Below are 17,102 nucleotides of genomic sequence, written 5' to 3' on the forward strand. Positions count from 1 at the left end.
TACGCACTCATTAATTCTGATAAGGTGATAACCGAACCAAACATCTCTCTCGAAGAGATTAAACATCAAACCATTAATTAAACATTAATCTTTTATCTATGCATTAAACATTAAACGTATTAGGACTTAGGGGAGACTGGGAGAGTGTCTTAATATATATTTAATAAACACGTTCAAAGAGCAAAAAATATTTCTAAATTAATGTTTGATAATTGCTATTATAAATCGTTATTATTTGAATATCGAGTTCATTGACGTGTACAGGACTTAGTGGTAGGTGTTGCTGAATATTTGATTAGTACAAAATGTCAATTATTTTATGCAGTACATCAATACATATTATTATTACAATGCTAGACGTTTTTTCCTGGGGACTAATGTTTTAAAATCTTCAATAACATCATTGTAGTCAATTTGAGTCAGTAATTCATGCTCTACAAATAATAACAGTAAAAAATCAAGTCTATCCTGTTTCATTGTATTCCGTAACTTTGACTTCACTAACGAAAGTTTTGAGAATGATCTCGCACTAAAAGTCTAAAACAGCTAGTTACTGGATTAACTAAAAATACCAAAAAATAAGTAAATATATTTAGTCTATTAAGTCTATCTAACCATTCTATCCAATTTTCAATAGATTCAGAAGAAGTATTTTTCAGGAGTATCTGAAAGTTCTTTTAATAATTTGATTTTTGTTTTAAAACAATCAGAACTTGCTATAAGTTTTTCTTAAAGTAATTGTTTATCATTACCTGTAGGAATCAGTCGAAGAGAATTACTGCTGAAATAATACCTAATGTTTCCTGAAAAAATTGAGTAATTAGTCATACTATATCAGTACTAACTATTGTTAGTTAGAAAAATAAAAATTGTGAGTGTTTGCAGCCCACAGGTGTTGCTATAGCATACCCTGCAACACCCATGCGCACGCCTATGGTCGAGTTAGAAACTCAGATCATAAGCTAAATATATATCGCACACAACTTCAATTTGGTGAAACTAACAAAAATATTTGTTGATGTTCCATATAAAAAAATAAAAATAAATGTGCGATTTAATGCAACATTTTTAAAGTAGGGTAATTATTAATTATATATTTTTAAACAAACTTATAAAGAATAATAATATTAGTACACATTCAATTTTTATCATAGTGTTTTAATATTTTTGATTGATTTTATTTAAAATATAATGGTCTATTTAGGCAATATTACATATGTGTCATATTACCCGATGTATCTAATTATTAGGAACCAATATCTAATAAATAAAATATTTTATAATACATTTAGGAATAGTTTACCTGGAGCAACAACATCCAGTCTTCATGAAGATGTTTATGTTATTTTTTTACCATTGTTTTAAGATAAAACATTACAAAGAACCTATGCCAATATTAAATTATAATTACAGAGTCAGTATTATCTAAGATATTGTTTTGTAATATTGTTATAATATTTGTTATGTCCTTTAATATGTAATTGTGATAAAACTAAGCTTATAATATTGTTAAATATGTTAAATTTAAACTGTTGTACATTTCTAATAATATTGACAGGTGTGTGTCATTTTACACAACTGTGTTCAAAATGACACAGTAGGGTAAAATTTAATTTTGTTAACTTAAAAAAAAGATAAAATTTTTAAACTAATTTGATTCAAGCATTACTTATTTACTTGTAGAAATATATTTCAAAAATGTTATAAAAACACTCATAAATATCTTATAAATTATAATTAATGCTAAGTACATCAAAATTGAATTTCCAAAGAGGTATTATGTTATATTAAGCCACTTTCTCCCATATTTATTTTTCAGATATTATTAATAGTAGTATAATCCAAGTTTTTAGACGAAGAACAAAAAAAATAATAGTTACCTATTATTATTGACTATTAACTATTAAGAGTATATTATGGTTAAATATAGATTAGGCCATGTGTACTTATAGTGAAAATGTTGTAAAACACTGACCTATATCATAAGTTATGGTTACTTCTAAAATTATCTTTGAAGTACTTTATTTGATTACACAACTATAAAAAAAACACTTTTAAAAATAGTAGTAATAATAGGTATTAGTAAACCTTGATAGATATGCAAAAATAAATAGGTATAAAATATAAAACTATTACAGTCTTCATAAAAAAAAATACCTATATAAAACAAAATTAATTAACAATAATAAAAATAAAAACGACATACATTTTGCTACATCTATTATTCTATTAACTAAGGAACTAAGATTTATAATCATAGTTTTAAACAGTGGCTTGCAGAGAAGACACAAATGGGGCCTAGGCCCCACTTGAAAGTGGGATGGGTGTGGGTTTTTTTAATTTATAAATATTGTGTTTTTATATAACTGTATAAAGGCCCTTAATAAAATATATATTATTTGTAACTTTACGTTTTAGGTGGGTGTAAAAAAATTAGCCCCACATGAAAAAAGGGATCTGCACGCCACTGATTTTAAATATAATAAGTAAGTATTATCATTAATTAAATACATAATTTTATGTTTAATTAATAGAATTAATATGTGAAGTGCTTAATAAATATTTAAACTTAATACATATTACATACATTTGTTTATTAAATGCAATTTAACTAATATATTAATATAACTAAATAATTTTTTTTTTCTTATACAGTTCTTAGTCATCATTCATCAAATTATCAAAACATCACTAAAATTATGGCGTGGTCCATGTTCATTAGTAAAAATACAATCTATTATTCCAAGAGTTTTGAACGTGGTAATATCGTCACCTAATCAAAAATTGTGATTGTGATTTTTAAATTTATAACAAAATTAAAAATGTCTAATTCATACATAACTTAAGTTTATAGTATAAGCTTAATGTTTATTAAAAATATATTAATTACTTCATTTAATCAAAAATATTTTTTTTGTTTTTTTTCTTTGTGAAGCCAACATTAAATTATTAACAACATGACTATTCATTTCTATACTGAATATTAACATCTGTAACAAAATTATAAAATTTGTTAGTGCAGCAATTGGTTTAATGGATAAATTTAGTATACACTTTTCATACACAGTAGAAATCAGTTATAACCAATTATAGTAAATTAATGCTAACAAATGCTTAAATTGCAGTCAGTGGCGTAACTATGGGGTAGCGAGGGGTAGCGATCGTGACTCCAAACATTTTTATGGGGTCGCAAGAGTATCATTTTGCTACCCCAAAATTATTTATATAATTTAATAAAAAAAATCCGCGTCAGTGTGTATTTACTATTTATTTATCTTTAAATAGTTATCAGGAAAAAAATACGTTATTTGTGAATTTTCGTGTTATAAAATTGTAAGTATAATGATTATTTTAAAATAATTTAGGAAGAAGTTATATGCGTTTAAGTGGTACTCACCCATTATGCTTATTGGAAAAGGTGAAGCATATAAAAGTGTTCGCTACCCCAAACATTTGCTGCTAGTTACGCCACTGATTGCAGTTATGTTATTTTAAAATGTATGGATGTATTAAAACCATAAAACTAAATAAACATATTTTAGTAATGACATAATTTACCTTGAATATGCTTCTTAAATGTCAACAGATTTGGATAGAAGATTTCCCATTAAAAAAAAACTCGTTTTATTCAGTGCAACAAATTTATAGGTTTAAAAAATAAATAAAATATATTAAATCTATTACAATATTTAAGAATAGTTTTTAAATTAAATCACTTAGGTCAAACATCTATTGATCATTTAGCATTCCATCCTTATCACCTACATTTTTATTTAATCATAATATATATTACCTTAGATCATATACTAGTAAATGATCTAAGTATATTACTTAATAATAATAATTAGTGATACTATAATATATACTAGTTTTATTTAAATAGCTTACAACTAAATTAGCTGGAGCCACACATTACAAAATCAATATTTAAATTTTTAAAACTGTGGTATCAAACAAAAGGACATTGATGTACTTTTAATAATTCAAAATTCAAAATGTAAGAATGTAGTTCAGTTTAAGAACACAATAATAATAATACTAAAATAATTAATATTGGGTCCATTTTTTAACATATAAATCAGGTTTTATCAATTAGTATTTTTTTGAAAGAGATGTTGCAAACCATAAATAATAACTAGAATGGATAACAAGGATGACAAATGCTGTTGAAAACAATGCACTATTAGTAAAATATTTACATATCATCATATAGGTGCATATTATTGTATGGCACAAACAAGTTATTACCGGTATAAAAACAACAAAATTGTGGTTACAAATATTTATTACACAACAAAATAACTTAAGCAGTTTTAAATCATATGTCAAACATATAATATGTTTATATATTATATAATTTAGTTATAGTCTATAACTTATAGAATATAAAATAATAATTTCTATAGTTGAAAATTGTTAATATTATCATTATCCATAGTAATTTTATAATAACTTAAAATGAGATCACTAGTGCAGTTATAGGCAAGTTAAGAGGACTCTACACCTGCATACGTTGTCTCCGTCTTACAAGTGCGTAACATAGCAAATATTATGCTCAGCAGATCACGTTTAACTCCGTTAGTTTAAAATTTAGAGTAAATTGACCTCTTACAAAAATTAAAGGTAACATTATTATCAAAGGCATGATGTAGGCTTTTTATTATATATTAATTTTAAAGTGAATTATGTGTATTTTAAGATATACAAACAATTTTAAATTTTAAAATACACATAACTCACTTTAAAATTAAAATATAATAAAAAGCCTATGTCATGCCATCGATAATAATGTTACCTTTAATTTTTGTAAGAAGTCAATTTACTCTAAATTTTAAACTAACGAAGCTAAATGTAATCTGCTGAGCATAAAATTTGTTATGTTACACACTTGTAAGACGGAGACAACATATGCGGGTGTAGCGTCCTCTTAAGAGCGATGGGAATCATATAGTGTATAGTTACGAAGTTATTAATATAAACTGTATAAAAATAAGGCATTATTTTAAGTTTTGATTGTCGCTATAATTCTAATGGAGTGTATTTAAAACTTTATTTGCAATGGTTTGATTTTGTTTGTAAATTATAACACTATATGATAATCATAATATAACAAACAAACATATAACAGCAAGATAAAAAAAAAATAAAACACTAAAAACAGAACAGTTACATAAATATCATATATGTAGACTATATAAATTAATACTAAAACATAACTGTTAAAAAAAAAAAAAAAATAATACCAAAGTAAATACTTTTTGACAATAATACTTTTTCTTTTTATGGTCAATTCATAAATTAAAACATGCAAAATTAATATATATATATATATATATATATTTTATTTAACTACAATATTTTTTTTTCATTATGATTTATACTATTTATAATTGTAATTATTTTTAAAATTTTCAGTAGTACTTATTCAATTTGTTGATTTAGTACATATGATTTCAACACAAGGAGTATTTTTATTTATGTATCAACTCTAAAATTTAGCTATATATATATTAATTGAATGAAATGACTATTTAAGATTTTTAATATAAATATGTGTTAGGCTGGCTACAATTTTTTTTTACGATTTTTGTAATACTTGTAACATATATTGTTGTTACTATGGTTTTTGTGATGATATTGATATCAGTATATAACTAGGTATGTTGGTCGACAAGTATCTACAATGCTCATCAATGAAATAAATATGAAAAAATGTCAGTTGGTCATTGGTATTAAAGAAAATTGTTTATTGACAATGTTTAGAGTCCCCCAACCCTTCTTAAAACAGATTTATGTTTCATAGATTTTGGTATGTTTGTTTTTTTAAATTTGTTTTGCTTATTGTTTGATAAAAAATTCAATACTATTATTATGTAATATTTAATTATTATTATATATTATAAAATTTGTTGGTTTTTGACAGAATAAAATTTTTTAAAGGGTTATATGTGATTATTAACAACAACATATTATCAGATGAATAAATATACAGTGTCCCCCCCCCCCCCCCCTTGATATTATGTATAATTCTAAGTTAATAAACTCAATTTAAATAAGAATAGAACCAATTTATATATTATTTATCTTTTAACATATTACAAATTACAATATCTTATGTTTTTATTAACTATTCCATTAGAATAGTTATATTTTAAAATTTTGGTAACCAGAGTTAAATTATTTTAAAGCAGCTCAAACTATGAATATATTTATTCAAATAATTGTTGTTGTATAAAACCTATTCAGAGTTTCATAAATTGTTTTTTATATTATGTTATTTTTAATACTGATTAGGTGAAAATCAATAATTTGATTTTCTAATGAAGAATACTTTAAAAAAATGTAAACAAAATTTTTTTGTTTCAAATCATTAAGTTATACAATCAAACCGAGTTTAGAATTTAATTATTGAATGTTTGATATTTTGAGTGGCAAATCCAACATGATTCATAGATATTATAGAGTTAAACATTATATTAGAGATGTTATGAACTGTTCGATTTTTGAACTGAACCAAACTGGAAATTCCAAATAATCGAACCGAACCAAATATCTAATAGTTCCGTTCGATAATCGAACCAGATAAATAAAAATAAAAGTCGATGGAGTAACGGCTAAAATTATATATTATTATTAAATAATTAATAATTAATATTTATTATTTATAAGTTATTACTATTGTTTTGTTATTGTTAATTGCGTGCTTCAACCGGCCGCCGCACACCTTTCCTACCATAGCCAATGACCATTCAGCGCATTATCCGAGACTGTCAAGATAGTAGATACTACGTGCGGTGGGGAAGGGGGACTTCGTTATGAAAACTCTCAATACAAAAATAGATTGTTATTTAATGTTAGCTGACATTGATGTTTTTGCTTTTTCTTATCAGTTATCATCATATTAATAATTGAAAATTATAAATCTCATGCATAACTATTAACTATTAAAGTATTTAAAGTATTTAAGCAAATAGTAGTAAAATTTTTATTCAATAATTCTGAGGTATGGTGGCTAAATGATAAATAAATAAATATTAAATATTAAATAAAATAATACCCAATTTAATTTTTAAGGTTCGGTTCGAGTTCGATAAAATATTTGAAGAGTTCGGTTCGGTCCGGGTTCGATTAAAAGTGTGTAGGTTCGGATCTGTTCGAGTTCGTTAATTTAAAGAAAAGTTCGGTTTGGGTTCGGTTCGACCTTAAATATTATGGTTTGTAACATCTCTACATTATATATTTAGTTTTTAAAACAAAAAAATCACTTTACTATAACTAAATGTTATAATTGCTGTATGTTTTTAATATTCAATTACAGCTATTCATTTAAATTAAAAATTTAGTTATTTTGTTAATGCACATTTCCCCTAAAAATATAGTATAAATTAAAAATGCAACATGTTTAGGAGAAAAAAAATCGTCACAGCCATACTTTTTTCCCAATATTTTGTTAAATATATTTTACTAAATTTATGTATGTTTAATACTCTTAGTGTCTTAATAACTTAATTATGCGATGCACGAGCACCATTCATATAACTAATCCATCTTTTAGCTGTAGTTTGTATAACTGTTGCGTTGTCCAGTGTGGCCAGCAATAATAGTTGGTTGATATGTGTAGCATGGTAGTCCCATCGTGCAATATTTGGCGCTATATCAAGTGTTACATGCCTGAGATCATATGCTGATCTTGAACCCATGTCAAACAATGGTAATAAATTTTTCAATGATGTCATACCTTGTTTCCATAATGAATGAGCTTCTTGCGAAACCTAAAATTATTGTGTTGTATGAAATATAATATTATTATAAGTACACAACTTAAATTACCTCTGAACCGTTAGGAGCTAATGAAAACAAATCATATAATCCAATCAAGGAGTACATAAAACCATTTAAAATAAATATTGGTGGAACTGTAGGATATTCATCATACCATGGATGTAAATTCATAAATTCAGACAAAACACCACCATTTTTAGTCGAAATTTTAAACGGCTTTAGAGCAGTATGAGCTGTTTTTAAATATACTTCATTGCCACCAGAATGGAAAAATGCTCTGGAGAGTAATGATATTGCTTGACCTTGGCCCATAGCAGATAACCTACAAAAAATAAATATTTGATTATTAATAATATGAATTTTCAATTATTTTACAAATGTTGACAATTTCAAAATATTTTGTAAAATTATATTGCTTGTAAAACAGTTATCCTTTTCAAAATTGTCTTCAATATTTTAAATCAGTAAACAGGGCGTAAAAGAAATAACTGACATATTTGACTAGCTAACTAGTATGTAATAATTTTACTTCTAATCAATTTTTCAAATTAAATTATTATGATTATATAATTTTATATATTATTAATAATAAATAAACTGTAAAAGTCTGATTATTCATTAGAGTTAAGTTTTACTAGTAAATGTTAGAATTAAATGTTTGAAGTCCGTAAATGCTGAAAATCCTAATTTTATTTTTATTAAATGTGTTGTATATAACATAAGATGTACAAATTGAGTTAGTAAAATCTGATTATTTTTAGATAATATATTTATTTTAATACACTTACAATTATTCAACAGTAGGTGTCATAATTAGTGAATGATTTAAAGAAATATGGGCCCAGTGCAGTTTTAACTTAGGGACGCTTTTTAACCAATAATTTTAGTTAAAATAAAAAAATATAAACATACCATCCTGGCTTTAATGGTTTGATAACGGGGGATATTTTACGAGTAACAGGATTAATCCATCCTCCAGACTCTTTATCTTGATGTTTATTGAACCAATGGGCTGCAGCATAAAATTGACTAATATGATCACTAGAACTCAGTGTTAAGTTGTCTAAGAATCCAACTCCATACAGTTTAAAATCACATAACTAAATAAAACCATAATTAAAAATTCAATGTATGATTAATATTCAATTTTTATCAAAATATATATTTGGAAAATTAAGGAATAATACACTACCTTATATTTTGAACGGAACATTTTTGCTGTTGTTTTTTTTAATACGTGTAAACCCTTTTGTAAGTCAACTAATACATTTCTTGTTAATTTTTTCCAACCAAATTCTTTACCACAATGCATTCCATGATAAATATTATGACCCTAAAAAAAAATGTAATAATTATTATAAAAATTATAGTTTATACTACAATATTACATGAATATTATATTTTAGCATAATTTATCATAAATTCACACAAATAATCTGTTTGAAATATTAAAACAGCATAACTATAAAATAAATACTATTTGAAAAATTAAAATAGTATTTTTTGGTGGAGTATTATTTGATCTCAATTATTTCCACTTTGAAACATATGAGTATGCCATTTCATCACGAGACAACCATGAAAAGTCTGCCAGATCTTGCGATCTTAGTGTGTAATACCTTTGTGGGATTTTTGAAGTCAAAATTCAAAAGTGTACATAAGCAAACCCTAAAGGATACCAGATAATGCACAGATAATACATTCTAGTATACAATAAATATTAACTGTTGAAAAAACAGTTTGTATTTTACAGTCATTTCTAATTTGGCCCTTTATACCAAACACCCCATAATGTTATTCTTGTAAATAAAATATTTTTATTATTAGATGATAAGTATAATTAAGATTGCTTTGTGTGAAAATATGTTAATATGTCATAAAATTAACAAAAATATATTTCATTTTATAAGTATAAAAATATTAAATTTACCTTTGCAAATATAAATGTTCTAGAACATATGTAATGCAGATTCCATACTTCTTGATCCTTTATTTCTTTTATACTTACAACAATACTACTACTTTTTGATAACGACAAAGCAACATCAAAACTAATAAAAAAATCTTCTTTGCTGTCAATTTTTAACAAAATTGGTTTATCTAAATAAAATAATTTTAAATGGTGAATTAGTATATTAAGTTATTTGAATTATCAAAATATGTTAAAAGTTTGTAAAGTTAATTAATATAAAATAACTTTACCTGTACTGAAAAAATCAATAACTTTACTATTGACCTGAGCATTGAATACTATTTGTATTTTTGATGTTTCGGGAACATTCCATAGAGGATTTAACTGACCGTTTTCTAAGACCCTTACTTTTGGTGATGGTAAAGTAAGATTTTTACTATAATGAGATAACCCAAATTGAGCTATTTGTGTTGGATAATAATAACCACGAGGATTCCACTGAGTCGATACTGGGACTCCTATGATTAGTAAACACAAAGTACTTGAGTATTTATTTTATTACTTATAAATTATAATACATGAGCATATTAATAGCTTAATTGTAACTTCAAACTTGCCTTCAGAAGCACTAACACATTTTACACGATCTCTTTCTTCAACTTTATAATTTTGGAAATTTGTGAACACACCTCGAGAGTCATATTTTCCATTTTGATGATATATTTTGGAATAGCTATGTGACCAATGGAATTTTTTTTTGTTTTCATCAGTTTCTATAATTTTTCCATAAACCTTCACAGAAAATAAAATTAGTTTTGTTTGATTTAGTAAACAGTTTCTATTAGGGATGGGCATGAAATCTGAATATCTGAATTATCCAAATATTCAGATATCCAAATTTGGATTTGAATCAAATTCTTATCCAGATTTCCTAAATTATCTGGTTTGATGGATTCGCTTTTTATGTGACTTTAGGCTCAAAATTATTTTTAATGTATCGTAAAATAAATTATTTTATTTTATTGTAATGAAAATTTAACAATAAATTAATACTTAATAATATGATATCACTGGTATTTAAATGCATTTGAAATTTGGTATACCTCTGGCCGAAAATTATGTTATAGAATTAAAATATTAATAGTATACAAAAATGAGTCATTGAACAACAAAATTGAGTTGAATGATCCATATATTCCGGATAATCCACAAAATCCAGATTTACTAAATCCAAATAATTCGAATTTTTGAAATCCGGATAAGCCCATCACTAGTTTCTATTTATAAGCAATTCGCTAAATAGATTTAAATATTATGTGCAGGTTTCTTCAAATAGTATATATGATTTAATAATATAAATAGTTTGATAAATCATTTGTACATTTGTCATTCATACAAATGACAGAAAATAATATTAAAGAATTACAAACCTCAAAATAATTTTTTAGAAATGAAAACGGAATATAAACTGTGTTATTTTTTAAAAGGCAATCCACGTGAACATTATTTCCGTTAATGAGACAGTCTATTGGTTGTACATTTTGAACTAATGACTGAAAAAAAAATGCAAATACAATAGATGGTAAGATTTATTTATAAAATTTAAATAGAATTTTAAAAATGTATGTATCATTATAATACTGTATATTATGATTTACAATATTCTAATTTGTTGATTTACCAACATCTATTATACTTTTATAGTTTTATCATTAAATAATTCATCTGAACATTGATTTTATAATATACAGATTGATTGTGCATACAATATTCAATGACCAGAAAAGTATGCAACAGCTAGGTTTGCTGTATCTGTTTGCATTGTGCTTCATTGTATATTATAAAATCAATGATTTGAGAAAGAAGTATGATGTTGTAATGATTACGAAATATAAATATTAGACTGCTCTATCATCAATAATATTTGAACTGAAAAGAAACCAATTTTAATACATTAAGTTAAATAGGTACTTTAATACTGATTATATATCATATACTTAGATGTGTATTATACTATTATGTATAGATATGAATAATATAATAATAATAATAATATTAACAAAATAGCTGGAACTAAATAATATAACAAAATTAAACTTATAGATAAGACTTTAAAAAACAGCCATTAAAACAATAAAGTTTATGAGTATGTTCATAAAAAAAAACAAAAACCAAATATTTTTAATACACTTGATACTGATATTATTATTACTATTATTTTTATTTAATAAATAGTATAATAATTTGTTGCTTACTTCGTAATCGGGTTTAATATTTTTTGAAAATGTATCAAATGTTTGATTTGAGCAATTGGACCATAATGACAATGTGCATACTATAATTAAAGAAGAAAGAACTAAAAAAAAAGTCCTTATGTTTAATCTCATACTGGTTTGATGATCATTTGAACGATTGAATGATGAATGACTGCAACAATTAATAAAATTAAATAGTAATCTCATAAACTTGTTATTTAAAATACTAACTCTATTGCAAACTTTATTTTGTAGATAAGTATATTAATTTCAATTCAATGACTATTTTAGTATTAGATAATCACTTTATAAATTATTAATTGAGTAGGTCAGTATCAAATTGATTAGATTGATTTAAAAAAAATTATAATACAATTATGTGGTTTTTTTTATACAAATATATTTTATAGGTACCTATTAATTGAATTATTGATTATCTTAATATTATATTAATAATTAACTGATAATATTATCGAATACATTTAAAATGGCAGTCTATAGTCTATACAATCTGAATTGGTTATAAATAAATTGTTAGATAATTATACAGTTATACATTATACACTTTATACATTCATTAAAAAAAAATAAGTCATAAATAAGTAGGTAGATATTTAACATATCTTAATAATTAATTTAAACAGAACAAAATCTAAAAATGTATTAGTTTCAAACCATTAGCTTATTATATAATATTGAATCTCAATTGTCTGTTATAATTTGTGAGATACCTACTACTTTTGCGTTAAAACATTTTAAGAATATTATGGAACTTAACCAAAAATATTCCTATTTCTAGTTGGAATGAATTTATAGGTGTTTGTAAGCAACTTAAATATAATTGCTTCATTTGAGAGAGTCAAGGTGAGCATGTTCTACCTCAATTGTCCCTCTATGATTTTAAAAGCAATTAAATATTGTTGGGCTGGTTATTTGGTGAAATAATATAACTGTTGTCAAGATAATTATTAATATTTATAGTTTATTAGTTCAGATAAATAGACACTATAGAAGTATTATAAACAAAATTATCATTCTTGAATTTATTCATGATTTCGAAAAATCCTCTACTATAAAAGGTACCCATTTAAATTTTTTTGATTTTTCAATTGCGTTTAAGCAGTCGTATTTCATATTATTATATAACCTGTTCGAGACTTCTAGAAAAATATAAAATTATGCCATCGATATAAACAACAATGAAAAAGCAACCATAATTATTAAATAGCGCCTCTACATCTTTTCTGTTTTAAAATGAACCTCTTATTTTTGCCTCTGCTGTGTATAAAGTTGTGTAAGATGGGAATTGTAGCGAGATAAATTCGAAGTGGAAATTAGTTTGCGAGCAAAGCTATATGTTTTTTATTTGTTCATTTAGCAGAATTGATGAGTTTCATAACAATAATCCTACAAAGCTTCTTATTTGACCTGATCAAAGTGATCATATATCATTGGTTATTAAAATGTCCAAAGAATGGATAGGCTTTGAGAGGAAAAATTCCATACTATAAATGTGTACTCTACAAAGTTTGTAGTACCTGTATCATTGGGGCCAGACAATGTCCGGTTGGGCGGAATGTGGTGGCAGTCTGATCATTTTACATGGCTGTCAGCAGATGATGATCATTATTTCTGTGACAATTGTTCCACGAACGATTGCCGTCCATCGTCAGGACAGCAACCATCCAACTGTTCGACAGTGGGCACAAACGTTATGATGAATTTAAAACAAAAATCTTGACAGTGACTATTGCTTAATTACTTAATAACCGGTACCTAGCTGGAACTCGTTACAAATATTTGTCAGGTCGGCCTACGCTTTTCTAATATTAATTCACCCGGTCCGATCATAACGGAAAATATGACGACAATGAATGATGAAGGTTAATGTTGTTACTTTGTGTGTAATAAAATACTGTAATTACTAATTATTTAATAGCGTTATATAAAAATAAAATATTAATAACACTATTTCGTGTCTGTGCGATTTTACTCAAAAGTCAAAACTGATAACGACTGATAACAAGAATTGATTTTGATAACCGCAGAAATTGCCACGGTGTGGGCGTGGGTGTTGGTTGTTCACGAAAACTCCACTGTTCAGTGGAAAACTCGGTAACACCACAGAACAATATGGTAACACGGTTCTAGGAAGATAAAACTGTGCCCGGCTAGGACCACACCGTATTATAATAATTCTCTATTCTGTGTTATTAAATTTTCGTAGGCCACACTGCTGCAGCCGCTGCAGGCCTACAGATAGTACTATCGGCGTTACAAGGTGATGTAAGTTGCACGCCGTTTATTTGTTGTTATATGCATGGACTCAGTGCCGCGTTAAGCTATGTTGCCGCCCCGGGGCAAATTAAAATATGCTACCCTTAATTTTTTATTTTATGTTGATCCTTAAAAATTTTCCGCCCTATCAAACACCATAAAATTTGCCGCCCCTGGGCAGTTGCCCCTCCTTGCCCCCCGTTAAATGCGGCTCTGCATGGACTAAGATATAATGGACTGGTATCGTAACATTTTCGGTGGTTCACATGGACTAAGATATACATAATATCTTAGTCCGTGGTTATATGTTATTTTTCCAATGGCCCGTTACACCCCCCCCCTCTCTGACGACCTAAAAATTGTTATGCCTTGTTTACACGTGACGAGTACTCGGCCGAGCACTGTCCCGTGTGAACTCAAGGAACCAGTACTCGGCCTAGTAATTGGACGAGTAAAATAAGCGAGCGAGTGAATAGAAACAGTTTCTATTCGCTGGGCCGAGTGACTACCCCCACTACCAAGACCGAGCAACATAACGAGTGACACGGCCGAGTACTCGTCACGTGTAAACAAGGCATTAAGCTTTTTATCGCCAACACAGTTATTAAGTAAACACACATATTATGATATTATTATAATATAATAATAATTTTTATTATTGTTATAATATAATCAGTGTTAATACGTTGTCTTCGTCTAATAAATGTTGAAATTTAAAATATAGCAACAACTGTTATGCGTGGTTAAGAACCGAGAAGACTACAGACATAAGACATAACTAAGGAACGAAATTTCTACCACACAACAAGAAGAATTTTGGCTGTGAAATATACATAGATAATATAAGATATATAATTCTTATATTATCTATGGAAATATCTTTATTATTTTTTCGACATCAGAATTATATAAAAAAAAAAAAAAAACACAAAAATAATGCATTTTGAAACAATACCGCCTACTTAGTAAGATTTTTTTCGAGTAAGTGATATCAAGAAAATTAAAACTATTTCACAGATAATGTTCTCAACTATATTTTATATCAATTCAGTGCTAGGTATTATAGCCCGAGTGGTTCTATCTCGTGCTCAACAGTTTTTGGTATATTGTATATTTGACATTTGTTAGATGGAGACAACAAATGTGTCGAGTGTATATAGCGTCAACTCAACCATATTGTACCTAATATTTCTTTGATAATATTCTGGGACCTCCAATTTACTGTGCTATCTTTATCTAACAATTCATTGGTGGGGGGCCTCTCGCATAGGTATTAAAGATCTATAATTATATACATATATACCTATATATTATATATTATGTCTTTAATCGCGGTTCCTTAATATTCTCTTGGTATCACAGAACAATCCTATTTCATTGAACTCCATAAAATGGTATCATATAGAGTTGAATGTTCCATTTAAGCGTATGGTTATCTTGCCGCAATATGAGAAGGTCGACACACTTACATTTTCTATACCTACCTTCACTTGGAAATGGATTATTTTCGTCACTTGTTTTCAACTTTAAAAAAAAGTTTATTTCACTTTGTCCCTTTTATGACATTTTAAAATAGAAAAATTGAACACGAAACTGCAAACGAAAATTACGGACAACAGTACGAATAATATTATAATACCAATATAAGGTATGGATTAAATCGATATTTTAATAGTGTGATAAATGAATTAAGATAAGATAGCGATGGCTGGTGGGAAAGTTGCACGGCAAAAATAAGCGGTCTGCGTTAAGGCGAATCGCCTTTATACCCGCATAATATAAGTAGTATACTTTGGAGAATTTTTTATACAATGTGTTTGAGTGAAGCAATATAAAAAATAAAATTGTAAAAATTAAAATTAAAAATTAACACTATTGAATTAATTAAACCTAACTTATGCTAATGCGGGGGTGGTGGCGAGGTACTTCGTGCCCCCCCCCCTAATTTCGCCACTGTGACGTATCCTGTATATTATTATATATATCTTAAATCGTAGTAGGTACTTAAAACCTACTTCTTAAGTAACTTTATTTTTTATCTCTTAAGAAGTTTAGGTTAGATACTTAAATTATTGTACATATATATACAAATGGCTAATGGACTGTGGACTGTGGCCCGACGAAAATTGGCCGTCGTCAGCTACGTTTCTTACCCTACATAGAGTAGGTATAATATTTGTAGGTAGTGTTTGAGAATGAAATGTGATATACGTTTATATAATTTCATAATCGTCTATATTAAATTTCAGTTTTTTTTTTTGAGTGCATACAAAATTAATATTTTTAATTACTAGTCTTGTAAATAAAAATTGTAGTATTAAAAAGTTTTTTTTTCACTTAGGTATAACATAGAGCAAATTAATGTCAGTGTTTTTAATACATTGCGATTGCATCCATATGTCGGTAGTTTCAAATGTTTTAATGTGCATTCTTCCGGACAGTATGAATAATAGATAACAGATAGCGAAAACTTAATAAAACTAACTTAACGAAAACATTATATTGTATTGGATACCATCTATGTATTATGTATATTATTCAATTTTCTGTCCAGTTAAACCTGCAGTATATGACTGAAAGTCACAGGCAACTGGGCCATAAAAAATGTCCACTGCAGGAGATATAGGCTTTAGTATTTTTTAGTCATGCAGTTAGTATTTTTTCAAGATCTCTTGTCATATTTGTTTAATAAGGGGCAATATTTAGGCAATGTGTAATTACGGCGGCCTTATTGTGTTGGTTATAATAATGAAATTAATACTCAATAGTAATAGTGTACACTATACACGCTGCAGGCGCAAACTCATCTATTTCACTGCTGATAAAAAATTTAAAAAATGATTATTTGCTCAAATCACGCAAATAAAAAAAAAACT

At 26.6% G+C, this 17,102-nt stretch overlaps 1 protein-coding gene and 1 long non-coding RNA gene across 2 annotated transcripts; one reads left to right on the top strand and one right to left on the bottom strand.

Annotated features, from left to right (window-relative positions):
* The first annotated feature begins 34 nt into the window (after nucleotides 1-34).
* LOC107166131 (uncharacterized) lies at nucleotides 35-2,906 on the top strand. The gene is made up of 3 exons (XR_001506111.2): nucleotides 35-273; nucleotides 2,419-2,486; nucleotides 2,656-2,906. It is a non-coding gene; the product is annotated as an uncharacterized LOC107166131 (long non-coding RNA).
* Nucleotides 2,907-3,622: 716 nt separating this feature from the next.
* Hsepi (D-glucuronyl C5-epimerase) lies at nucleotides 3,623-13,956 on the bottom strand. The gene is made up of 10 exons (XM_015514673.2): nucleotides 13,488-13,956; nucleotides 11,950-12,121; nucleotides 11,125-11,247; nucleotides 10,312-10,486; nucleotides 9,985-10,212; nucleotides 9,713-9,882; nucleotides 8,975-9,115; nucleotides 8,695-8,882; nucleotides 7,831-8,104; nucleotides 3,623-7,772 (listed from the first exon to the last, which is right to left on the bottom strand). The coding sequence occupies exons 2-10, from the start codon at nucleotides 12,079-12,081 to the stop codon at nucleotides 7,506-7,508; spliced, it is 1,698 nt and encodes a 565-aa protein (XP_015370159.1). The 5' UTR covers nucleotides 12,082-12,121; nucleotides 13,488-13,956; the 3' UTR covers nucleotides 3,623-7,505.
* Nucleotides 13,957-17,102: the final 3,146 nt, after the last annotated feature.

This window comes from Diuraphis noxia, unplaced genomic scaffold (genome assembly GCF_037042655.1).
Source record: "Diuraphis noxia isolate RWA-SAM2 unplaced genomic scaffold, SU_Dnox_SAM2 contig0001, whole genome shotgun sequence".
Lineage (NCBI taxonomy): Eukaryota > Metazoa > Arthropoda > Insecta > Hemiptera > Aphididae > Diuraphis > Diuraphis noxia.

What these genes read in the sequence shown, in the direction of transcription:
- Hsepi (XM_015514673.2), bottom strand. Translation starts at nt 12,081, where the DNA reads ATGAGATTAAACATAAGGACTTTTTTTTTAGTTCTTTCTTCTTTAATT. An exon ending in AAACCATTAAAGCCAGGATG is followed by an intron (nt 8,105 to 8,694) that starts GTATGTTTATAT and finishes TATTTTTTGTAG; the next exon opens with GTTATCTGCTATGGGCCAAG. An exon ending in TAGCTCCTAACGGTTCAGAG is followed by an intron (nt 7,773 to 7,830) that starts GTAATTTAAGTT and finishes CAATAATTTTAG; the next exon opens with GTTTCGCAAGAAGCTCATTC.